The sequence below is a fragment of the Brienomyrus brachyistius genome, chromosome 6, assembly GCF_023856365.1.
Source record: "Brienomyrus brachyistius isolate T26 chromosome 6, BBRACH_0.4, whole genome shotgun sequence".
Taxonomy (NCBI): Eukaryota; Metazoa; Chordata; class Actinopteri; order Osteoglossiformes; family Mormyridae; genus Brienomyrus; species Brienomyrus brachyistius.
Window position 1 is genome coordinate 29,213,040 of NC_064538.1, and position 26,612 is coordinate 29,239,651.

Here is a 26,612-nt window from a genome sequence, read left to right on the forward strand (position 1 = left end):
GGTGAAACTGAGTTTCTACTCAGTTGTAGTTATGATGTGCAAAAAATTCCAATCAAATTGTCCAATTTCCACAAACAAATACTGTTATCCTGGTTGATTATTTATAAACATAAAATTTCCCCACACAGATGATTTGGAATAATAACGATATCAGACACAAAACCGAAAGTTTATATGTGGATAAATGAGTCAAAAAAATGTTATTGGTAAATCAGCTTCTTAATGAAAACGGCAATTTGTACACATACACAGAGTTCATAAGGAAATACGGAACTTTTATATCTGAAAAAGAATGGGCAACTATTGCTAAGGCTATACTGTCAGGTTTATTGAATTTGTTGCAGGGTTATGATCCTGTTTATTGTGTTTTTCACAATATAAATCTTGTGCTTGATGATGTGCATATTAAAGATAATAGATGTTTTAAAAAAACTGTTCAGGAAAATGTGTTGGACACGTTCAATACCCCAAGCAGAAAATTGATTGATTAAAGTAGTGTAGTGTCAATTGGAAACTTATTTGTAATCATAATAACAGATTTTGTCACCAATAAATGGAATCTTTAAAAGGTGTCCTTCAAGATTTTTCCATTTAATTTATCCATCAATCCAGATATTACAAAGACTTAAAGTTGGAGTTGATGAACATTGTATTTTCTTTGAGTACAGCACTGAGTACATTTCTCACCATATTTTACGACTGTATGTATGTCCATTTTTTTGGTTGGAAGTTGAACATTTATTTAATGTGTTTTATGCTAGAAAAAAAATTAAATTGGAAAAGACTGATATTGAATGTAATAGGAAATGTATATTGATCCTTTTTATTTTACATGGGAAATATTTTATTCGTCAGTGTAAATGGGCAAAGAAGGAACCAAGGATCCAGGACTTAGAAATAGGACTTTATTTCCAGACCTTGCATGGATTAAAAAACAAACAGCTGTTAAGACACTTGATGCATATTCAGAATGAACTTACCTTTATGATTAATTTTCCTCCTTTCTCTATTCTCTGCATACACCCCTGTCTGTATCATGCTGTATCTTGTTTGTAGCTTTAAGTCTGTTCAACATTCCAACCTGCTAGGTATGGTATAACCAGTAGAGGGAATGTTTAATACTAATAATCCATGCATCCATTTTCCATTTTCCAAACCGCTTATCCTACTGGGTCGCGGGGGGTCCGGAGCCTATCCCGGAAGGAATGGGCACGAGGCAGGAAACAACCCAGGATGGGGGGCCTGCCCATCGCAGGGCACACTCACACGCCATTCACTCACAATTAGCCTCAGCATGTTTTTGGACGGTGGGGGGAAACCGGAGTACCCGGAGGAAACCCCACGACGACATGGGGAGAACATGCAAACTCCGCACACGTGACCCAGGCGAAGACTCGAACCCGGGTCCCAGAGGTGTGAGACAACAGTGCTAACCACTGCAAAACCATGCCGCCCTAATAATAATAATAATAATAATAATAAAATAATAAAAAATCTTATGGATACTTATACAAGTACAAAACAAATGGTCAGTCGCCTCCGCCATTTTTTAAAATGGAGCCTTACATACTGTATTGTAGGTCTCTGACCTTTAGTTGTTTGGGGTAGGTTGAAAGACATACTTGCCGGAGCGCCCGCAGCCACGTCATTCTTACAATGACAGACATTTGCACCTTTTCGACACTGTCGAACTGACACTGTTCACACACTCCGCCATATTTTTTTATGCCGATCTGCCTGCACTTATCGGGGTGACGTACTTCCGTTTAAAGAGATGATGGCTCCAGCATTTCCTGTCTGACCGCGATCAATTGTGTCGGCGGCTACACGAGGAATTTAAAATGAATAACAGTAAACGTCCGAAAGTTTTTAAAAGCTTTATCTACCAAAAGCAACAGAAAAGACGATCGGATCACTGCTGCGTCCCCCAGTGCTCAGCATCCTCGAAATTTAATGGCATTTTGAGCTTTCACTGCTTTCCCGCTGATGCGAAGCTAAGAAAGAAATGGCTTATAAACATCTGCCGTGACAAGTTCCACGTAACGAAAAACACTAAGGTTTGTAGCAGGCATTTTACTTCAGATCAACTTGTCAAACCCGTCAAAGAAAACGGAAGGACACGAGTGGCGAAAGGAACTGTACCTGTGCTGTTTGAGTGGAATAGCTACAGTCTCCAGCAAAGGCAAGTCAATTTCCATTTACTGATCCATAAAATCTGAAAATCAGAGCGTTATAATACCCTGAAGCCTATCCCTGCCACCCATAGGTGACGTTTTTAATAATAGCACTGTGAGAAGGAGACATGATGGTTAAATGGGTAGCACCTAATAATTCCAAAGTTGGGGGTTCAAATCCCACCACTGCTCTGTGTGTGGAGTTCGGCGTCTCTGCACTTTATACAGTTGCGATAAGTTGAACAGATGCCTGTAAACTGCTCACTGCTCATCTGATTGCAAGTGTGCGTGCAGTACTCTGCTGGATTGTCCCCTAGCCCAGAGGGTTTCCCTCCCTTGTGGTCTGGGTTCACAGGGAATTGGTACTGCATAAATGTTTGGAAGACTAATTGAGAATGCCACAAGAAACAGTCTGGACTGGACAGTGACTGGACTGAAGTGATGTTAAACAGGGAGGCAAACAAAGACAAGCCATGCTGGCATAAATCAGGAAAAAAATAACATAGGTGTCAGGCAACAATTGCTGGAACAAAGACAGAAACAAGCATCAGTATGTGAAAGGGATTACTGAGGCAAAGAGAAAACAAAAACCAATTATTTCTGGAACCCATGGATGTGAAATGGGTGAGCTGAGTGTGCACAATCTTCCTAGTTACCTGATCTCCCCCCTAATCCTATACCCATGAAAATAAAGTAGTCCAGTTCTCATCATTAGCCTGGAAAACACAATGAGACGAACCTGCACTGTATTCCAGAAGCAGAACAGCAGAACTCAGTACCTGTTTATCAAAGATTCCGGTTTCATGGAATGAAATGTAATGTTGGGTAGTTAACCATCCCTGATCAGATGTTATCGCTAGATGTTTGTCTCTATGAAAAACAGCACTGTAGGGAAGAGATATTTGTGAGAAGTAGTCAGTCAACCCATTTTCAACAACCATTTATGAAGTTTTATCCTAAGGCTACGTCCGCACTAATATGTTGTCATTTAGAAATGCAAAAGTTTTCTTCCAGTTTAGCCTTCCATGCCATGGATCACTGTGCAGGAAAAGAGTCTCTGAGGCAGTCCACAGTGTACAATGCACATTTACATTTATTTTGCACACAGGTATTTTTTTTGCATATTTGTACATTTAGTGTAATTTGGTTCTGTGTCTACCATTATGCCAATCTTGTGTCTGTATGTTCCTGTTATTTATGTAAATGGTTACTGAAAAACACAAAATTTCCCCTTAGGCATAGTTAAAGTAATCAGAATCTTTTCTTGTTTTAAGTAAAAAAAAATAATCAAAAGCAAAACACTTAGAATACTTTAAAATGCATCATCTGCGTATTTCATTTAAAATTAACACTAAAACAATTAATGAACTATGAATACAGCTATTTAGACTGGCCTACAGCATTAAAATTGAACTAACATTAAAGTCATAAATGCAAGGTAGCTGAATTCTTCAGAATTAACGGTAGTCTTAGCATGAACAATTTATGAAGAACAATGAATAAGGTTAGCCTTTAATTTTTAATGTGAAAACTGGGAAAGGCCTACTGACATTTTTCCCTTTATTTTTTGGTATGAAAACCTTCAAAACAGTCAGGGCAGAGAGTGACCTGATCCTGGACATAGGTGTATTTTGTTTTCTTTTGACACATTTAAGGGTAACAGCTTGACAGCATTTCTTATCCACTGTTTTCGGATGTGATATCAAGCTCAATGGACGGTTTTAAGTTTGATTTCTTGTCTTGGGAGCGAAGGAGAGGCTTGACCATCATTGACTGGATCAATATATAGTTTATATTTACCAAGTCTACGAGATTGTATTTTATATTAATGTGGTACATTAATGTATACCTCTTTGCTGGCAAGCCGTGAGCTACCAAACAAATTTTGTTGTATTTCTGATGCAATGACAATAGTCTCATCTCTTATTTGAATAAAGTGACAAGTAGTATCTGTTATTCTTTGCTGCTTAACAGTTTGTTTATATTTTAACATTAAAAGAAAGTAAATGTACACATGTATACAAAAATAGAATGACTGTTTCATGCAATCGCTCCTTTTTATTTTCTTATGTATAGAAAAATAAGTATTATCTTTCACTTCAACTTTCGTATTACAGAAAAACAAAACATCATGGTAAATGCAATTATACTTTATTCCAATGCATGACTCATTGTTCAGTATTGTCACATTTAATCAGCATATGATCTTTAGAAGTGTTTTTAATTTTTTTTCCTGCTACATTGAATATTCTAACAACAGCTGAAGAGACAGTAGCTATAACAAGGTATTTGTAGACATATTGTGCTGGGTAGGGATCCCCTGCTAAACACACATGACTGAGTTATACGGTACCATCAAATGAAACTTTAACGACACATGAGGGACTATTTTGACTTTCATATATGAGAAGAGTTTGGGACGTTTCTTTTCTAAGTAAATATTTCTGAATGAAGATAAATAATACAGACAGTATATTTTATTTTACTGCATAAACATATAGCAAATGTTTATTCATACAGCAATTACTTATAAAAACGAAGCAGAAAAATATGACACCATAACAAAACTTGCACGGCCACACAACAGTATTAGGAAAATTCTGAGAAAAAAGATTATTTGGTCTATAAGTAACACCTCAAATGTTCTTTCATTCTGAATAACAGGACATTTTTATAACAGTATATGCTGTTTATGTTAACATTTACATGCAATTTATATTGATTTATAAAGCTGTATTATTAAAAGCTGCACCCATGCTATGTATATGGATTTATTTGAATTCAGTTGCATTTTAATTGTACTTCCTCAAAATTCTGCAATTCAAATTCACGAATTGAATTGCAATTTCAGGGCCATTCTGAAATCAATTCTGAATGGTGCACAACCATGGTATATGACACAACCAGTACCTTTATTCAGTGACACCCACAAACTTAAGAATAGGAATGTGGTTAATCAGCACTGTCAAACCACTGAGTAATTCTTATCACACACACACAGGGGGTGTGGAGAAATAACGGTCAAACAGACCAAACAAGAAAAAAAAACACTAATGTGTTGTTCAAATGTGTAATTTTAAATTAGTATAAACTATATAGTTACATAACTTTAAAGGAACCAAAGGAAGGGAAAAAAAAGAAAAGTGCATACACACACGAATATATATATAAAAAGAAGATGCTGATGAGTTTGATTGCCATGATGTTAATGAGTTTGCCATGGAAAAGAACCTTTTCTGGTGACGGGAGGGGTATAGGCCTACTAGTCATAATGGAACGCAGCAAGTTGCACTACTCTTTACAGTCAGTGTTTGTCCGAGTCAGTATTGTCAGTATAGTAACAGAGTGATGAAAGATATCAGAGTGCACTAGTTAGTAACCTAATAATAAGTGAAACATTAGACAATGACAACCCATATTTGTGGTGGAAATCCCCTAACATATATGGATATTACGCAAAGTTCACAGAATATTGGGCATCTGTGTACACCTCCACAATGCTCCAAAGATGTAAAATTATAGAAACAAGACTATTAAAGCAAGCCACGCATAATCAAAGCAGCTACAAACGTTTAAGGTTTGGAGAGACTTTCTATGGCAAAACTGAGTATGCACATAGCCCCACAAACACCTGTAACAAGTACTTTTACAGTATAATTCAGTGCTTTGTCATCAACGTAATTAACTGCAGTAGTTAGATAAAGATATACCCAACACTATGTTCACAGAACTAAAAATATCTGACTTGTAACTTTTCTGCCGGCCACAATGTAATATACTTCACCCCGACTTTCCCGCGCTTGGGCTTAGTTCCGTTGAAGCTGCACTTGCGCATGCGCAGTTTCATACCGCCGAGTTATACGAACAACTTCCTCTTCCCAGGCGCGCGCGTCACTCCCGGGAAAACCTGCGAGAGACTCTAGGCGCGAGATAGAAATTGAAACGTCCGAGCTACGGCTTGATAATTTGGAATTTCTGGGGCAAAACGACAACATATTTGTTCATCGATTTACAATTGACTAGGGAGTGTTACGCTCCGTGCGACCACTCTGCGATTTACGCCCGTAGAGGCGTCCGTTTTTGTATTATTTGGACTTTTTCTGGACATTAGGACACCGCAACAGGGAAATGTCCTGGTGGCCGCGCGGGTAAGCACACCGGACCCTATTGTTAACGTTGTGTTTACGATACTTTAGGTGTGACTATGTCTACCGTATGAAGAAGTGTAATACGATTTTAGATTGGAAGCTTGGAATATTTGTGCATGTATCTCCCTAAACATTTGCAGTTACAGTCGAGTTTGTTTACTAGCTCGAGCGGCTGGCCTGTTAGCTGTAATCGATTTGTTTTGATGGAAGGATTCGCGAGTTACATCGTTTGCCACGCTCCTTGGTCGTTGTTTTGTTGTGGAGAATTAACCATTCAGCGAATCCTAAAAACGTCACGATGTCGTAATGTTGCAAATTTTTCTTGACAAATGTCCGAGGACAAGCGGGTCGTCACTTCGTTTTGAATTCGTTACACTGTTGCTACGCGCACACTGGTCCTCAGTAAACGTGCACCGGATATTTATGCACCAATTGCACATAGTTAAAACATCAAAGTGCAGCGGTTATATTGCCGTCTAAAAATTAACTTACTGAACAGCTTACCAACTACAAGGGTGTATGAAGTGAGATCGTGGATATCGATTGTTATTATTAACAACAGCTTTAAACTGTATAATTCACTTTTCTAAAATGACAGGGTAGCATGTGCTCACAAAAATATCTAAGCCGTCTTTAGGACATTGAAAGGTAATGCTGGTTTCGTTCTGTTACCTATTATTCATGTGGATCATTATAAGTTACACACACGAGACCGAGTAAACAAGTAAGATCGTTGCAAGGGAACGCTTTATAAATACAGAATGCGCCGGTTTATAGAGTAATGAATAATAAATCCCACTATAAGGAATTTGCACTGTCAGGTTGCAAATTAATTTTTGAGACTTGTAGTTAGATGTCAAGACATCTGAATCCTGGTTTGAGCCACTCCTAAACTTGCAACAATCCGTGGGTGTGGCGCCATGACAGCTACAAAGGTCACTGCACGAGCAATGTATTGCTTACCATCTGAGAGATCACTGGTGTAACCTTAATGTAATTTCCCAACCGTTCTAACCATCTGTCAGTGAACTATTGTTAATAATGAAGTATTCCATTTTGGGAGTTGATTTGAGTTTTCAGTGCACTTAACATTCAGGATGCCTACCTCTTTCTGCATTTTAGTGAGGATGGTGAGGAGATACAGGATACTGACTCTGATGTGGCTGAACAACGAGAATGTGGGAAATTAAAGGTAAAGTGGACCCCTGAGGAGGTGAGTTACACAGCTCCTTTCAATTTCATTAGTTCACAGAAAAACACTTTTTTTCTCCAAGTGAATGGTATTGTTTAAAATTTGATTAGTTTTGTTGACTTTTCAGCAGCATTTTCTCATTTCTGTATCAGGTATAGGACTGGGAGATAAGGAAACATTTCACCACAATTTTTTTATATTGATAATTACTACAGTATTATTCAAGTCCGTATTTCTTACTTCAAGGGTCCAGTTTTGCTTAAAAGTTCTCTTTGGATTCCCTTTAAGTACATTACTTAAAAACTGAACACAAATTGAATGGACTTGCAAAATAGAATCTAATTCTAATAGATCATACAAAGTAAACATTTTTTTAGGCTGTATCATTAGAAAATGCTGACAGTACAGTTCGTCACTGGGCTTTTTTTTTCACTGCCTCTGCTGGTTCTAGGGGGCAGGTTTGACGTTGAATATGTGATTGTAAGCACTTGTGTTTTGGATGGCAGTGCTTCGAGTGGTGAAATAAGTTTCCAGTTTTAGCTGGCACACGGTTCAGTACACATCACCAGACTTGCGTTTGAGATGAAATAGGCAAAGTACCGTTATACCAGCACTGTCTCTGCTCTCGGTTTTTCCACAATACCTCCCTTTTAGAAAGATGTTGTGGTTGCTGAGCTGTTGTTTTTTCACTGACACTTAGCGTTTCTTCTTAGGAAGCATTCTTGCAGTGCTCACAGAAAGTCTCGGGTCGCTTGTTTAATTCAGGAAAAATGTTCAAAATGTATAGGTTTTATAATAAAAGTAATTACTTTATCTATTCAGTTGTTTACAAAAATATACATCACAATAGAAACAGCCAGTAGTTTTAATTAAAGCATTGCATAGTTATAAATTGAAAATCCAAATTATACTTCTAAAAGAACTCACAAAAAGCGTTGGTTCAGGTTTAAACCTTTTTTTAAAAAGAAAAATAGTTAATTTGTTGTATGCCCCTTACTTTTAACAATAGCTGTAATTTCTATGCATAGAGTGCACACTTTTGCTGTTGGTTTCAGAATTGAGGCCCACCCATGCTTGTTCTACATTTTCTTTTGACTCAGCCTTGTTCTTTGATCTTTCATTGTAGTGTTTCCTCTTCAGAAAGCAAAACACGTTCTGTTGGGTTTATGTCAAGGCTTGGCATTGGTCACTCCAGTATTTTCCATTTTTTTCTTTGCAATGAGTATCCAACTGGCTAGCTGTATGTTTTGGGTCATTATCAGCTTGCATGATAAGCCCACGGCCCAGTAGTGTAGAACCATCTTTGGGCATATACAGGCATTATTTTTCTGTCGGTTTCTGAACTCATCACTTGAGAACCATCAACAGTCATTTCATCAATAAGTACTATGTGCCCTGGTCCTGAAGCTGCTGTGCATGCCAGTGCTTTCAAGCCGCCACCACCATTTGTCACAGAGGATGTGGTGCTTTCAGGATGTTCAGCTGTCCCTTTCATATACCTTTCCCTCTGATTGAAACCTATTTTATCATCAGACCATGGGATCTTTTCCCAGAATGAAATAGTCTTTTCATTATGATTTTTTGCTAACCAAAGGCTTGTCTTTAGGTTCTTTTTGCTGATGATATTTCACAAACTGACTTATTGCAAAGATGGCATTGAATGACAGTAGCACACTTGAATTTGGTGAGCTCTTCAGAACGACCCATTCCTTCACAAATGTTTGTAAACTTGACTGCATGGCTGGGTTCTTGATTTTATATACTTGTGTTAATTGGTCTGAATGAAATGCCGGAATTCAATGATTAAGAGTTCTGTCCCGATACCTTTGTCCATATAATGCATCTGCAATCTTCCACACAGACATTTTCTTTTTGTTGACTGATTGGTTTCAAAAGGGATACTAAATTCAAATGTTTGGTATTTTATGTAATTGCAAAGATTTTACTAATTGAAAAGCACTTGATTAGGCTGCTTGTGAGTGAACTTTCGACTCAAAACGGCTGCATCTCAACCCTTTTTTAAGCTCATTTAGAACTATAATTTGGTTTACAATTTATTACTACTTGAAATTAATGTTTTAGCAAAAACTACTGTTTTTTCCAACATGAAATTTTTGTGATCAGTCAAATGAAATTCTTGTTATAAGTCGGTATTCTTGTTAAATCAATAAATCTGAAACATTTTTACTGAATTAAGCAAGCCTCTCAAGACTTTCTGTAAGCACTATATATTCCATGACTCATTGTACACCCAAAACGGCAACATGAGTTGCTGCTTTCAGTGCATTTGTTGGCCATGTCCATTTTATTGGTGGAATTGCATTTGTTTCTTTGATGGGATAAGTTTCTCATTTTCTTATTGCTGGAGATTAATATTTTGATAAGTCGTCCCGCGGTATCTGTGGGGAATTGCTCTCAGGACCCCCTGCGGATACCAAAACCCACAAATGTTCAAGTCCCTTATGCAAAATATCATGCCAATTTATATATATTACCTATGCACGTATGCCTACATACTTAAAAACAACTCTTGATTATATACAATACCTAGTACAGTGTCAATGCTATGTAAATACAGACACGCCCTGGGTTACAAGGGTCCATGTTACAATATTTCAACTTTATGATGGGTAAATATTTTTCACTTTCAGTACATTATACAATACATTTTATTATAAAATAGTCTTTGTGTGAATGATTTTGCCCATCTGTAGGCTAATATAAGTGTTCTAAGTGTGTTTAAGGTAGGCTAGGCTATGATGTTTGTCAGCTTAGGCATACTGTATTAAAATGCATTTTCGCCTTACAATAGGTTTAAGTTGTAGTTATTATACTGTATTGTAGTGCTCATTGTTTGGCGCATTCAGGATTAGCTTTTTTAAACTTTATGGATATTTTTGGGATATTTTCAATCGGGAGGGCCAACTGTCTACCATTTATCACCCAGCCAAAATTGGATATGAGATTCTATGTGAGTGTTCAGGTTTCAAGTGGCAGTTTACCTGCCAGAAGGATCTGCTTTTGATCTGTTTTTATACTTGCTTATTTTGATGAAAGTATTCAATAAGACTTTTCTTTCTCTGTCAATTAAAATACCATGTCATTTTACCTTTATTCAGTTATTCTGTTTTTCTGCTTCAGGATGAAAGTCTGAAGACTCTGATTCAGAATTTTGGGCAGAATGACTGGAAATGCATTGCCAGTTTTTTGCCAGTAAGTTGTTTCTTCACTCTAGGCGGCTTTCACACTGTAAGTTTTTTTCATTGCACCTGTTTTTGTAAACTGTGCTTTGTTATTACTTGGAAGGGACGCACAGAGTACCAGTGTCAGCACCGGTGGTTGAAGGTTTTGAATCCTGACTTGGTCAAAGGCCCCTGGACAAAGGAGGAGGATGAAAAGGTGATCTTTCTTGGAATGTTTGGATATTCCCAAAGGTATCTTACGGTCACACAAATAAAAAAAGGCATCTGACTTATCTTGCATTCTCTTGGCCCCAAAGGTCATTGAGCTGGTAAAGAAGTATGGCACCAGACAGTGGACTTTGGTGGCTAGACATCTAAAAGGTCGATTGGGAAAGCAGTGTCGTGAACGCTGGCATAATCACCTTAATCCGGACGTGAAAAAGTCTTCCTGGACTGCAGAAGAGGATCTCATCATCTACAAGGCTCAGTGTGTCCTGGGAAACCGCTGGGCTGAAATTGCCAAGCTCTTGCCTGGGAGGTAAGCTCATATCCCTGGTTCAGAGTCCACTGTAAAGGCATTCTTGCACACTGCACTGAAAAGATTGAGAGCTTAATATACATAAGTAGTAAAACTTAAGTGAGAATCTGATGACACGTTATATTCTTTATTTCTATGTCAATTTTTTCACCACTCTGCCATTTTAGGTAAAACATGCATCAAGCTTAGTTCACTTGCACCAGTTTCTAGGCACAAATCGTAGCCTAGAGTATGCTTAACTGTTCCCTGTCGTGTGTGTTTTTCATTTACAGTTTTCTGTTTAGTCTGATGCACAAGAGAACTAACGCATTTTTTCTAATAAATCACCTACTTAAAGCTCTCTCTGTATTTACGTTATATGAAGCTTAATCTGCTTTGAACAGTTCTTTGAATAATGGTCTTGGGATGGTATTTAAAGTGATTTATGTTTTGACTCTAACAGGACAGACAATGCAATAAAGAACCACTGGAACTCCACAATAAAACGTAAGGTGGAGATGGGTTTCTATGCCAAGGAAGACGACATCCCATTGTCATTGCCAATCCAGCTGGAGCACGGAGAAGTCACTACTTACTGCAACCGCAATAAACAGGTTGGCCCTTGATCTTTATATTTGCAATTGTTTTTGTTTTGCAGGGTTCCCAATCATCCAGGAAAAATTAATAACCTGTATTTTTTTTTATATATGTTCTGGTCATGGAAGAGTAAAATGTAAAATTGTCAATATCCATCCATCCATCCATTTTCCAAACCGCTTATCCTACTGGGTCGCGGGGGGTCCGGAGCCTATCCCGGAAGCAATGGGCACGAGGCAGGGAACAACCCAGGATGGGGGGCCAGCCCATCACAGAAAATTGTCAATATGTCCCTGGAAATAAATAGGTTGTCCTGAATTTTTACATGCAATTGTAACATAGTGATAATATGAAGTTGTCGGGTTTTACAAAAGTTAACCACTCTATTTGAATTTTAGTAGGTTAATGGCAAGTCTGAATCCTCCTTTTGGTCGCAATTGCAAGTGCATCTGGTCGGAACGACCATATTTTCTTTAATATGAGTGGAGGCAAAAAAATTCTGTGAATATATTGTGGGGATAAACAACTTTACGTGGAAATTATGTGTTTTTGCATTGGAATTCTAAGCAAGTTATTTAACACTGCAAGTTCTATACTTGCATAGACAGATTGAAACTATCATAGGTAGCTGAGGCTTGTTTAAAGCTACATACACTTAAGTGATATGTGGCTTTCACTGATTGACTAAAGGATGGGATTACGCTTTAGGTCATGTATGGAATTTGTAACTGTATTAGGTGCTTAAGTTAACCACATGCTTGTCTGTAATGGTACATTCATGCTGCACGTGACGTTTTTGCTCCTCACCACTGAAAATGAGTTTTAATTTCAGAGGGCTTGTTGTGTACCGAATGTACCCTAATTTCACTGATATTTCTGATGGTAAAATCAAGGGAGCTATCAATATTGGTGGAACTGAAATTGGAAAGGTAGGTAATAACGGAATTATTGTTCCACCTGGAAGCCATAGCGAGAAACTGCTGAAGAGCTTTTGTCAGCCCTTTGTTGTTTTTATATATTGGGAAAATATTCCCATTTCATGACCGCTGATCTTATATTGTTTCTAAATGTGTAGTGTGTGCTATTGATTTGTGTTCCATAAACCAATAAATTCAATGTATAGTTAGAACGTGGAATGAAGTAGGAGTACTACTTCAGAAGTACTGAATGATGAGTGAGTCACTGATGATGTCTAGGGAGTCAATGAAGAGGGATAGCACTGTCATGGTCAGCGAAGAATAGATGGTTGTCTGTCATTACACCTAGATTACTGGCAGACCTTGAATAGGACAGAAATGATCCAAGCTGTACAGCAATGTCATGGTGGATGGTAGGGCTGGCATGAAAGTCAGGAGGCTCAGTCTTGGAGAGATTTACCTGGAGCTGTTGGTCCCTCATCAAGGCTGTGATGTCATTGATGCATGCAGACATCTAAGCAGAAACCTAAGAGATGAGTTAATCAGGTGAGTGTAGGAGTTAGTGTAGGAGAAATGGCCTGGAGTAGATGGATCCAGGGCACGGGTAGTGGTCCTTTGGATGAGAAGGTTAGATATATCCAGGCTGGTGAAGTGGGTGAATGAGGGAAATGAACTGTGCAGGGGGCAGAGAACTGGATGTGTGTGGTTGCAACCTTCACATGGAAGACAGTATCAAAATCATCAGTAGTTAGGGTGGTGGATAGTGGGTGGAGGAGGGTGGTCAAGGATGGCATTCTCTTGGTAGAAGGTTGTCTTGGGGGTGGAGATGTAAGCAGAGAATGATGAGAGAAGTACATAAGCCAGATCCATTAACCTAGACTCTATATGTAGCCTTACTGTTTATAAGGGCTAGCCAGATTAATTCTAAAACACTTTAAGTCCTTGAACTTAGCCCTTGTGTAATGTAAGAGAGTACATTTAGAGTCAAGTTTTAAAATCAGTAAACTAAATTCAGTATGAATAATGTAAAAATCCTGATTTTTTTATACACTGAAAAAAAATTCAATCAGCATGGAGAAACGAAGGAAAATTTGCAGTTCAGTTTTGAGAAATAAACCTAATTTACATTGTGATTCTCAGTCATTGACCTTGCACTTATTTTGAAATACCCCCGATGCATGGTTGCAGTACTGTAACATCTTAGCACTTATGGGTGATTCCACCTTTGTTTAATGCCATGTACCTGTGTAGCAGATGTGCATCTATTCTTTGTAGATGGAGTTCCACTGTGATGTTGTCTTGGATGCTGACCCTGTACCAGACACTGAGGAGCAGGTAAGAATGTAGGGCATGTTTAGCAATGATATTTTCTCACACACCTTGAGCCTGTACTACAAAGTGGGTTTCTTTGACAACATGAAGTTATCTTGTGTTGACTACTGTAACACTTTCTGCTTGGGAATCTGTAAGTCAAGCTTGTCATACCTGCAGTTTTTCCAAAATGCAACTGAGAGACTCCTGACAGGGAGCAAGAAAAGAGAGCATTACTCCCGCGTAGGGCTGCCGCTCCCATGCTTGCAACTTTGCACTGGCTGCCAGCCAAATAGAGTTGAATTTAAAGTTTTATCTGTTTTTAAAGCACTTCATGACATGATTCCAAGCTACAGCTGTAACCAAAAGTTTTGAGAATGACAAATATTAATTTTCACAAAGTCTGTTGCCATTTTTACGATGCAAATTTGCATATACTCCAGAATGTCATGAAGAGTGGTCAGATGAATTGCAATTAATTGCGAAGTCCATCTTTGCCATGAAAATGAACTTAATCCCAATAAAACCCTGCTGAAATCATTTTAGTGATTCTCTCGTTAACACAGGTGAGAGTGTTGACGAGGACAAGGCTGGAGATCACTCTTTCATGCTGATTGAGTTAGAATAGGAGACTGCATGCTTTAAAAGGAGGGTGATGCTTGAAATCCTCCTCTGTTAACCATGGGTACCTGCAAAGAAACACATGCAGTCATGATTGCTTTGCACAAAAAGTGCATCACAGGCAAGGATAATGCTGCAAGTAAGATTGCACCTGAATCAACCATTTGTCAGATCATCAAGAACTTCAAGGAGCTGAGGTTCAATTATGGTGAAGAAGGCTTTGGGTGCGCAAGAAATTCCAACAGGCACCAAGACCATCTCGTACAGTTTTAGCTGTGGGATTGGGGCAACACCAGTACAGAGCTTGCTTGGGATTGGCAGTAGGCAGGTGTGAGTGCATCTGCAGGCATAGTGAGGCGAAGGCTAATGGATGATGGCCTGATGTTAAGAAGGGCAACAAAGAAGCCACTTCTCTCCAAGAAAAATGTCAGGGACAGACTGATATTCTGCAAAAGGTACAGGGATTGGACTGCTGAGGTCTTGGGGTAAAGTCATTTTCTCTGAATCCCCTTTCCGATTGTTTGGGGCATCTGGAAAAAAGATTGTCCAAGAAAGAAAAGATAAGCATGACCATCAATCCTGTGTCATGCCAGCAGTAAAGCATCCTGAGACCATTCATGTGTGGAGTTGCTTCTCAGCCAAGGGAGTTGGCTCACTCACACAACCATGAATAAAGAATGGTACCAAACCTTAGAGAACAACTACTCCCAACCATCCAAAAACAGTTTGGTGAAGAACAATGCCTTTCCTAGCATAATGGGGCACCATGCCACAAGGCAAAAGTGATAACTAAGTGGCTCGGGGAACACATCATCATCAACATTTTGGGTCCCTGGCCAGGAAACTCCCCACACCTTAATCCCATTGACAACTTGTGGTCAATCCTCAAAGGCAGGTGGACAAACAAAAACCCACAAATTCTGACAAACGCCAAGCATTGACTATGCAAGAATGAGCTGCCATCAGTCAGGATTTGGCCCAGAAGTTGATTGACAGCATGTCAGGATAAATTGCAGAGGTCTTTTAAAAGAAGGGCCAACACTTCAAATATTGACTCTTTGCATAAACTTAATGTCATTGTCAATAAAAGCCTTTGACACTTATGAAATGCTTGTAATTATACTTCATTATAGAAGCATAAGGTCTACAAACACTGAAGTAGCAAACTTGGTGAAAACCAATACTTGTCATTCTCAAAACTTTTGGCCACAACTGTATATTTCTGACTTGATTAAGTCACCATTCTACTGCTTGAGCCCTACTATCCTCTGACCAAATGTTTTTAGATGTTCCATGGTCTCAAAGTTTAAAGGTGACCGGGCATTCTCAGTAGCTGTTCTAAGACTCTGGAACAGTCCTGCCTCTCCTACAAATGATGTTTTTAAGTTAAATTTAAAATCCTATTTATTTTCCCTGGCATCTTAGTCACTTTAAAGACTGTAGTTGGCTGTCTGTTTTGTCTTGGTGTCTTGCTGTCACTTGGTTGTGTTTTTCTCCTTTTTAATCTGATAGTCATTAATTTGCCTTCTGTTTTAATTTACTTATTGCTTTGGCTTTTACTAGTAAAGTTTTGCATCAGTTTGCTGCTGATCTCACCGTTCATCTAATCTGTAGATTCTTGGCCTCCACCATCCTTCTGAAGCCTAAGTCTTTTTTTTTTTTGCACTTGTAGTTTGCAGACTCATAACAGTGACACATGCCATTTTATCATGTATACTTCAACTACTTGTGATGCCAAACCTTCACCTGAACATTAACATTACTTGAGGGATAGGTGATGTCCTAGAGAAAGGAGCACTGGCCAGTTTCAGTAAAGTGTTTGTCTCTTTAGGAGGCCTCACCTTCATCTGCCTCAAGTGTCAGAGCTGGGGAGAATCGTTCCCCTGAAATTGCCTCCTCCAGTCAACTTCTTGGGACGTTGACTCCAAAAACTGAGGTTGACTCTTTGGAAGATGTACGTCCCAGTCGCTGGTTTGTGGACAGTGCAGGCTTCCTCTCACCCACACCTGGCTCCGCCTGCAGGGAGGCGCTGGAGCTCACAGAGGGGGTGAGTTTAACTTCCTCATGCGAGGCACAAGGGCTCTTTTTGAATTCCTTTTAAAAGAAACATTTATGCATTATTTGCTTTTGCCTTTGTTTTTGGGGTCAATCTTCAATTGCAAAGCAACAAAAGTAGCCTTGACTTTCTGCCGATCCAAGTGGCCCACATCGCTATTGTATGCTCTAGTAGTTATGATTTATTTGATCAACCAGTATAACTCAACTTGTAACTTCGCTAACTACCCACTAATGTCATGCAGCTTTCTCCTTTTTGGAGGGTCTTCTCAGTTCGAGATGGGGGAGGGGGTGAAACTATTTCAACAAATTGCCCTACAAATATAAAAAAAAAAACTCTGTATTTGCTTATTGGACGTTTTTGATGAAATCACCAATGTGAACTTGTTGTCAGTGCCAGATTGTGCATGCGAGGTGCACAGTGATGCCAATCAAAGGATCGGGGGATGTCTGGGGGGTACATGGGGGGGGGCAGGGGGGGTACATGCTTGGCTAATCTCCAGCAGGAAATACTGATATAGGCTAACTTGCAATTTACTGTGCTCACAATGGGGAAATGCAGTTTTTCATCTGCTTGGCTTGCTAATCTCAAATATTGTAACTGGTTGACTAAGGATCCCAAAATTGAAAGGAATGCAAAGTGTGTGTAAAGTTGTTGGACATGATTTGTTAGCCCATTTGCCATTTAGTTGCAGCTAGTGGTGAATCCTGGTAATGGAATTTAAATTTAATTTGCTCTTGTCCTTTTGGTGCAATTTAAGCTTTAATCATTGTGCTTCTAAAAAGTACATTTTTGACGCAACTTAAATTGTGTTATTTCTAGTAGACCTATTTGTATTATGTTGCTACATTTGACTGCATTGATGGTTTAACAGGATAACACATTGTTAGGTGTCTGTGCTTTTTTGCTCTAAATCTATTTGTCTTAATGCATTATTGCTAACCAATCTGCCATGGCTTTTCCTTTGTATAAATTATATAACAAATTGTTTATATGCAAGCATTATATTGATGTTACAGAAAATTATTCTGAGAGATTAAACAAGTGCACATTAGTCTATAATCTTGTAGAACTTATTGAAGGGGTTTTGCATACTCTACATGCTATGTGAGGTTAAGCATGGTGCTGGTAATATTGACTGCATGTTTATGTTGTTCGTTACAGAGAACTGATATTTGCTTTCTCTCTCTTTAGACAAAACATGCAAAAGATATCAAAATGGATCAAAAGACAAAATTGAAATTTAGGAAGGAATCGTCCACTCCAAAGCTGAAAGCTGTTGTTCCACCATCTGGTGTGGTGATGAAAGAGGCCTCAAGCCCCTCTGCTGGCCATATCACCAGCTCTACATCTCCCCCGACTCCCACCTCTTCTTCCAGCTCTGGCTCTTCCCAGCCAAGTCGCCACAAGAGTATTACTGAAGCAATTTTGCGCATGATTGCAGAAGACATGCTGCCGCTTAACTTTGTGGAAGGCTCTGGTTTCCGCAGCTTCATGTCAGTGGTGGATGCTCGGTACCCAAGGCTCTCACAACGCACTGTGGGTTTGAAGTTGTATGATGAAGTGGAGAAGACTGTCAAGCCCCATCTTATTCGTGAGTTGAAATGCTGCATCGCCATGAGTGGAGGTGATGCTGTTATCCATGTCACCTTGGACTTGTGGAGTAGTCAGTATGCTGAGCCAATCATTGCTGTCCAGCTGCACTTTGTTGATGACTACTGGAATATCCATCGTCCCACTGTTGCCTTCCGTCACCTGAGTCGCAAGAACATTATGTCATCGGTGGCCCGTGAGCTTGAGGCTGTGTTGTTGAGCTATGGTTTGTTTCCCCATAACATTGGCTACATCATTACTAATGAGGCCAAGACCACCATTGCCACCAACAGTCTCTTCTGTGATTATAAAATCATACGTTCCTCCTTGAGAAACGACCCCGATGAGGAAGAGATGCTAAGCTTTCTGGATGATTTCCCAGCCTCTTCAGACGAGTTTTCTGATATTCAGTTCGGCACAAGGGTCAACTCTATTGCCCACCTGCTGCAGCTGGTTATCAAAGAGGCCCTGAAGAACTCGCGTGTAGTGGAGAACGTACTGTCTCAGGTGCAGAATGTGGTATGCTTCTTCCGCCACAGTGGCTACTGGAATGAGATGTTGGTGAAGGAGTGTGGCCTTTCTCTTGGGCCCCCGCACAGCCTCAGCAGCTTCCGTTGGAACTCCACCTTTGTGGCGGTGCGCCGGATGGTGCAGGAGGCTGTGTGGGGCTCAGTCATGACTCTGTTGGCACAGGCCCGCATTGAGGCCAAAGACACGTCAAACTCCCCTCCAGTAGTGCGGGCCAAGCGGGAACAGGTGCTGGACATCATTGGCCTGTTGGAGCCCTTTGAGGAGGCCATCCAGGTTCTACAGGAAGAGGGTGTCACCTTCTCCCTCATCATCCCATCTCTTATTGGCCTTGACAAGACCTTATCTATTAGGTCCACTAATTACAGTCACTTTAGTAAGAGCCTTCGTACGGGCTTGCATGCTCGCTTCCAGCCCCTCCTTCTGCAAAGGGACTTGATCCTGGCCACGGTTCTTGATCCTCGCATCAAACTGCAGCCCTTTGAAGATGCCAAACTGGAGACAGAGGGTGTCACCTTGTCAGCCCCTTCCAAATTCCAAGCAAGGACACTAGTGGAGTCTGCATTGGAAGACATGGACACCTGGAACTTGCCAGAGGATGGGTGTGTAAAAACAGAAAATGTGGAGCAATGCCATGAGGAAGCAGACACATCGAGCTCTCCTCCGGGCAGCAACATCAAGCGCAAAAAGATCTTCAGCTTCTTTCAGCCGCCCGCTAAACACATGAAGCTTTCCGAGTTGGAACTTTACCTGTCGGAGCCCTTGCTGGATGGTGACAGGTCCACCCAGGTTTTCTGGCGGGAAGCAACACGCTTTCCTCAGCTGCGGAGCCTTTCCCGCAAGCTGCTAGCTGTACCCGCCACTTCGAGAGGCTTTGATCGTCTGTTCCCCCTTGCTAGCTGCATTGTACGGGCCAAGAGGAATAAGCTGCCGCCCCACACTACCGAGAGACTGGTATTGTACAGAGAATCAATAAAGCTGAAAAACGGGAAACGGTAAACTGAACTTTGATGCTTGGGTAGAGTAGGACACCTCAGCGAATGAACAGCAGTAAGCCGAAGGTCATCCTTCTCCAGCATCAAGCCGATTTTACCACCTTCAAGTTAACTGGAAATGTTTTTCTGGTGTCAAAAGAATGATGAAATTATGTGTGATCATGGAGGGTTGTTTAAAATTTAGAACCCCCCCCCCCAATTTAACATGATTGTAATATACCAAGCTTTGATTTGTACCTTTATAGATGAATTTACCAAATAAATTTAATCATTTAATTTTGTTATATATTGTTTGGAAAAATAGGAGGCATCCCTCTATATTAACAATCACAGCTTCAGTTGGTCTCTGAATATTATCTGTTGAGGTGTGTGTGTGTGTGTGTGTGTGTGTGTGTGTGTGTGTGTGTGTGTGTGTGTGTGTGTGTGTGTGTGTGTGTGTGTGTGTGTGTGTGTGTGTGTGTGTGTGTACGTACGTAAAATTGAGAGAGACGCATGTAACTATGCATCCTTTTAAGATGACTCTTGAGGTCAGAATACAATGTAGTCGTATCTTTATACTTCACATTTTGGGTCAAGAACCAGTACCAGTGGATAACAGTTGAATTCATATTGAATTAAGAATTACCCCATTTGTCAGTTGTGGATAATTGACCGCTCATAATCTTGCAAATTGTTTCATTATTTGTACTTCGAAAACTGTACTTTTTTAAGACCATGTGATGTTTCTTAATTGTATTTGCGCTGAAACACCTACCTCTTGTTTAAGCTGCTTTTGGCTTATACCTACAGTTCTTTAACTCCTTGTATTTCTGTTCAAATTTGGTTACTGGGAAGAGATTGGTTCAGTTTTTTAAAATGGTTTGATTGCAGATGTCCATTTACACAATTATTTTCTACATTAATATTAAACTGCAAAGTTTACTAAATGTCACCATTTAAGTCAGAACAGCGGTACATAAATCCAAGCATACATTTGTCTTAAACACCAACATGTAAGCAAGTTAGGAAACAGGAAAAAAATTACTTTCATCTCTACTCTCTAGCCCAGTAGGGGTTTTTATGTAGCCAAATTCCTTAAGAATTCTGAGGATTACATGTTACTGCTGATGAGGGTCTCGAAAAATATGCAGCTTTATGCACTTATGTGCTGAATGGTGCCTTGTCCAGTGGGACTGCCTGATATTACTGTAATTTATAATGGGCTATCTGATCATTACACATTTTTAAACCCCGTGTCGAATTGGTATCATAAAGAATTTTAGGGGAATGAATTCTTATGCTGTTAATTCTTACTGGCTATTGAAAATGTATTATGATTACAGGGCTATTTGTGCATTATGTTAATGCAATTTCTCTGTTATAAAATGCTGTAAAAAGATGAAACTCTTAAATGAACATTTAGAAATTAGTGAATATAATTTTTTTCCCTTTAAGAGGTTAAGTTCATGGGAACATTAACTTGAATAAGTGGGCATGGTTGACCTCAATTACAACTTATTACTTACATTAATGTTGATATCTGATGTCTGGGAATGTAAAGCCTCCTCCCAGGTTCCCATTAAATGATGTAATTAGATGGCATTACGTGTAATGAAGATGAGTTGCTGTATTTAATGACCCTGGAGCATTTCATTTTCAGCTTGCTGCTTAATGATTTCACTCACTCTAAGGTTGAAGTGTTTTTGACATTTTATCAAATTGTGTGCAAATGTCCTGGCCGGTGACCCTTTCCTTTACTGCACCTTGTCAGCTTGTCTAAGACTTAGAACTGAGCTTTATCTGTAAACATATGGTCTGGCACCACTCTTTTGTTTTCCGAAGTCAAATTAGCTATCATCCGACAATATTGTAATTGTAATACGTACTCTGTTTTGTTGGGAAAACTGTTAGCTAGCTGTTAGCTGGTTCCAAACAAAACAAAAATTATTTTATACTTTTCTGTTATTCTGTTCCATTGACTTGTGTCTCATGATGGCATTATGAAATGTTTTGTCTGTTCTGAGCACCCTATCCCCCCCCCCAATCTGCCATGGGATGCAGTGTAGCACAGTTTGCCTTTTTCCTGGAGTGTACACTCAGTTAAGTGCATCTCTCTTGCTCATACATCCAGAAAAATAAAACAATTTTCAATTCAAATTTAGCCTTTTTACGTCATTGAATGTTAAACCTGAGTGTGATATCCTTTTGAGAGTCCTATCAGATGTCGTTTTTCAGTAATGGTCACTAATGTGTGTAACAGGTGTCACCTACCAGCCTTACTATGAATAAATAGTGTAGCCTAACTAGAATATTTAAATTCATTCATAGATTCAAAAAAATCTATTCTGGGTTAGATCTGCAGTGTATGGGAACTTGAGTCCTGCAAATTTACCAGTTTTCAGGTGCTGTGACTTACGAATGTGATAAATATGAGTTTACATGGACTTGTTCAGATGCAGTAAAAGCTGACACGCCATGCCTGTTTAGGGGCTTGATTTTGCTCTTTTGCAATGCAGTTCTTTTGATACCTGACATCTTAACAGGTACCTCTGGGTTGGAGGCATTAGTCTGTGTACTTTGTAAATTGACTATATCCATAATTGAATTAAATAACCTCCATTAGTACAGATATCTGCTTATGAAAGCAGGACAACTTGTGCTGGAATCCTGACCTGGGCCCGTATTCACAAAGCTTCTTAGAATGCTCTCAGAGAGCTCCTATCTTAGCCTAAAAAGTCCTAGCTGGGAGTCTTAGACTAAAAGTGATTTAGAAAACGTCTTAGAGCAATTCTGAGTAAGGAAAGTACAAAAACCTTTATCTTAGTGAAGAGGTGTGGTCGACTCCGTTGCTAGGGATGATGCAGCAATTCAAGGACTGTGATTGGTTGATAACAAAAAAAAATCTGTAAAGGTCTTAAAATGGATTTTTGGTAAAAATAGAATATATGATAATAGAATAGACAGTGAAATCATAATGTTTGTATATAAAGAAATTGTATAATCATGACTACAGGATACTTTATGCAAAGTTTCTGTTATAGGCAAAATATATTAAAGGTAATTAAAATAGCCAAATGTTGAAAATGTGTCTACTTTTAAAGCAACCAATTTCCACGCAGTGCGCAGAGTGCGAACGTCCAGTGGAAATGAAATGAACTGTTTCACTATATGAGACTGTGAAGGCGCTTCAATAGTTTGTGTGATCACTCTGCTGATGGAAGTTTGTGACAGACACAAGTCATCACTACTGCACTGTTGCATTTTTCCAGTTGCCAAATACCTCAGTGTTGTAATCACTTTCATTTCTGGCGTTATGGCATTACTACGTTGAGTGGGAGATGTGAGCGCATCTCTAATAAGTTCGACCACAAACATTATCCCATCATGATCCAATCTGTAGCGTTTAATTAACTCATGATCATTCAGTGTTTGGAGAATATTTCTTCTGTCCGCCATTTCGTCCTCTGCTATAGAAACTCTTAAGCCTCTTAAAAGTCCTCCTCTCTACTCTTAACAAATTTTACCTTAGGAGCTGTTTTTAGGGCTAAGATGTTTTGTGAATCATTTTTATCTTTACTAAGATTTAATCCTAAATTTAAGGGGAAATTCTAGGAAAATGCCATAATTCTAAGATTTTTCTTAGAATTTCATCACTAGGAGCAACTTTTAGGCTTAAGAAGTTTTGTGAATACGGGCCCTGGTGCTTGGATTTCTGCTGGGAGCTTCAGCATCACCAGTAAGGTCCACACCACCCTGAAAAGCATCTAATTTTGGTCCTTTATAAAAGTCTGTAAATGCATTTCATAAAAGGATTAAAAAGCCCCCCCTAAGGGGAATCATGTCAATAATTACAAGTTTCAAATTCCTTTCTGTCCCTGTTTAAAAAAAAATACAAATAATATTTTCACAATATCAAGTCACTTGAATGTGCGACATCAGTAGTGCTGGTTTCGGTGGGGAAATGAGGCTCATTAAACAATTGTGTACACATTGCTGGTGTTTAAGGATGCCTTGCCTTTCAATGAATCCTCACACTTATGACACTTCTACACTAGTGTACTCTGAAGGGAGTCTAGTTTCATTGTGTTACCAGCTCATTTGGGTTTTCTACTGCAGAAGGGTCAGCTTGATAAAAGCATTGGTGGATTTGGAGAGCGACTGTGATGTAAAACTGAAGGAACTGCGGTGAGAATTAAAGGTGACAATACACAGAGCACCTTTATGTGCGACGTTGCTCGGTGACTTGAGAACGGGCAACAAATTTTTATCTGGACAACTATCTCAACCGGCAACTTTTTGAGATTTTCCAGTCAGAATGCTAGCAGCTGATCATGTGACCAACTTGGAGCATCAGAACAATTTACAGTGTCTTAGTGGTAGTGGAGCGAAGAAATAATGTATTTATATAATACATGTTATTACATGTTAATACATGTAATACAGTATATAATTTAGACATTTAATATTTTTTTCAACCCTCGGGAGCTGGCAATGCTACATGCAGGATAAAATCGAACCAAAATCTTACCAAATTTTTTAAAACTAAATTAACTGTGTCATGCCCTGCTCGTCGGCTCCTCCTGTGTGCCACGCCCCCTGCTTACCCACGTGTGTTTTCCGGATTGTACCCAGCTGTGTCGGCTTATTTTCAATCAGTCCTGTGTATTTCAGTCCGTGTCTTACCCGAGTCCTTTGTCCGTCATTAATGTTTGTAAGCGTGAGCTGTTTCCCGGTCCCTGTCTCCGTAATAAACTCCCGTTTGCCCCGTATTCTGGCTTCCTGCTTGCCTGCTTGCCCGCACGATCGCCGCTCTCGTTTCTGCCGATCGTGACAAACTGCTTTTCAAAAAAAAAATCAGATGTTTTGCAGCTTTGTGAGAAAAATAAAGAACAACAGTCACTGAGTCAGGAAGCAATGCTGATCGCCTAACCATTTGTGAATATCGCTTTTCATATGATGACGATATGGTAATTTGGCACTAATGAAAAGATCTAAAAAATGTGAAAATACCTGATTTGACTCCTATAAACAAAAGCGCATGGCTGAATTGCGAGTACACTGACTGAGGATATACAACCTTTTATTTTGTGATGTAGGATAGTTTTCATTGAGGAAACATGACTAAAATACATCTTTCCTATTCATGATTGGGTGACTTGTGAATTCCGATAAGCAGTTAATTTTATGTTTTAATGTGGTGTGGCGTTTGGGCTAGCACAGTGAATGATGTGGTACATGTTTGATTCAGACTTTTTAAATTACTTAATGGCAAGTGAGTAAATACTGCTTTGTAATTAAAAAGGTGCGGTAACGGCGTTTATGTGTGATTATTCTCTTACATACCTGACTCTAATTAGAACATTGTAATTATTTTGTTTGTCAGTCAACAAATGATACTCTTGAAGTTCAGGCTCTGCATGTCCATTGGGCTTGAAAGTGGGCTGGTGTATGTTAAGTTTGGGGGTGTAGTTATGACTGTTACGAAACTGTAGGATTTTTAAATCATTAATCATCTTAGCTTCACTAAGCTGGAATTAATGGCAAAGCTGCTGTTTGAATATCGTATGTATGCAAGGTCAACGTGAAAAGACCTGGTGAATTGAGCACAAAACCTGGAGTCTTCTTTCACCCCCTTATATTCACCCCTATATGTAAGCCAGTTTAAGGGTTCCAGAAAGCCTAAGGATGCCGGCGAACCACAATTTGTTTGTTAGTAAGGATCGCCATCTCATGGCAGTCATTAGACATATGGCTGTATAACAGCCAAGCAATACCTGACCTTTTTACAGAATCAAGCCTTTGGTGCATGATGTTCTCATGTTCCTAGATGATATTGTCCCCATGTACACTGCTAAACAAACTGGAGTAGTTTCCTGAACACCAGTTTGAATTCAAATGCCATCCAGAACTTTTCTTCTTGAAAAACATCCAATGTACCACTACAATTACTGTGTACTTTAGTGTTGTGATCAGCGCTAACAGGTCCCATGGGGCATAGTGTGGGGATGTAATGATTCATTTTACATGGGAGCAGACCAGCTGTTGTACTAGATAATGTTACTGGAGAAGAGACTGCAAGGTAAACATACTGTGACACTAACACACAAAATACATCTGGAGTTCATACAAAACAGGGTGTAAATGGGTGGGACAGGTGATTCAAAGCCACCTGTCAGGTCAGTACCCGAAGACCGTTAGTAAATTGTCAGTCAGTCCAGTCCAGTCTCTGTACTACCCAATCTGATCTAATCTTTGTGTGGCATAAGGGGAAAGCTATGTTATTCTCAACAATAATATTTAGTAAGTTTCAATAGACAGAGTATATCATTCTTATTTTTTGTTTTTTTCTATCTAATAGGGGGCAGCATCAAATTGTGGGTCTGAATCCTGTAGTCGGCAGAGTAAACCTGTCATTGTTGGACCTTTGACCAGAGTCAGGCTGGATGCTGGCTGACCCTGGGCTCTGACCCACAGGCTCTGACTTGCTGTGATGTGTGTGTCTCTGTCTCTCACAGAAAGCAAGCTGGGCTACTGAAAATGACCCTATTGCCACATAACGATGAATAAAGTACCACTATTCTATATGTGTGAATGGCCTGTGATACATTGGAATTATGGTGTATTTCATCCTTTGCTAGTATTCTTCGTAGCAGCAAGAGATACAGACTCTTTTTCTCTGTGATGTAATGACAATGCCTTTTCACCCCTGGCCGCACCACAAACCATGCATCTTCTGTATCCAGTACAGAGTTCCAGTGTTAACCTGGAGCCTATCCCAGGAAGAAGAGGACACAAGGCACTG

General features: G+C 39.4%; 1 protein-coding gene across 3 annotated transcripts; it reads left to right on the forward strand.

Moving 5' to 3' along the window:
• Window positions 1-1,791: 1,791 nt before the first annotated feature.
• On the forward strand, window positions 1,792-21,967 carry mybl2a (v-myb avian myeloblastosis viral oncogene homolog-like 2a). 3 transcript variants are annotated; one of them, XM_049017702.1, is made up of 9 exons: window positions 1,792-2,186; window positions 7,449-7,535; window positions 10,656-10,727; window positions 10,821-10,913; window positions 11,014-11,234; window positions 11,677-11,827; window positions 14,003-14,062; window positions 16,491-16,706; window positions 17,910-21,967. In XM_049017702.1, the coding sequence occupies exons 1-9, from the start codon at window positions 1,842-1,844 to the stop codon at window positions 19,833-19,835; spliced, it is 3,171 nt and encodes a 1,056-aa protein (XP_048873659.1). In that variant the 5' UTR covers window positions 1,792-1,841; the 3' UTR covers window positions 19,836-21,967. The 3 variants fall into 3 exon arrangements, with proteins under 3 accessions (XP_048873659.1, XP_048873660.1, XP_048873661.1); XM_049017704.1 differs by lacking the exon at window positions 1,792-2,186 and adding an exon at window positions 6,077-6,322 and having other exon boundaries at window positions 7,445-7,535; XM_049017703.1 differs by lacking the exon at window positions 16,491-16,706.
• The last annotated feature ends 4,645 nt before the right edge of the window (window positions 21,968-26,612 follow it).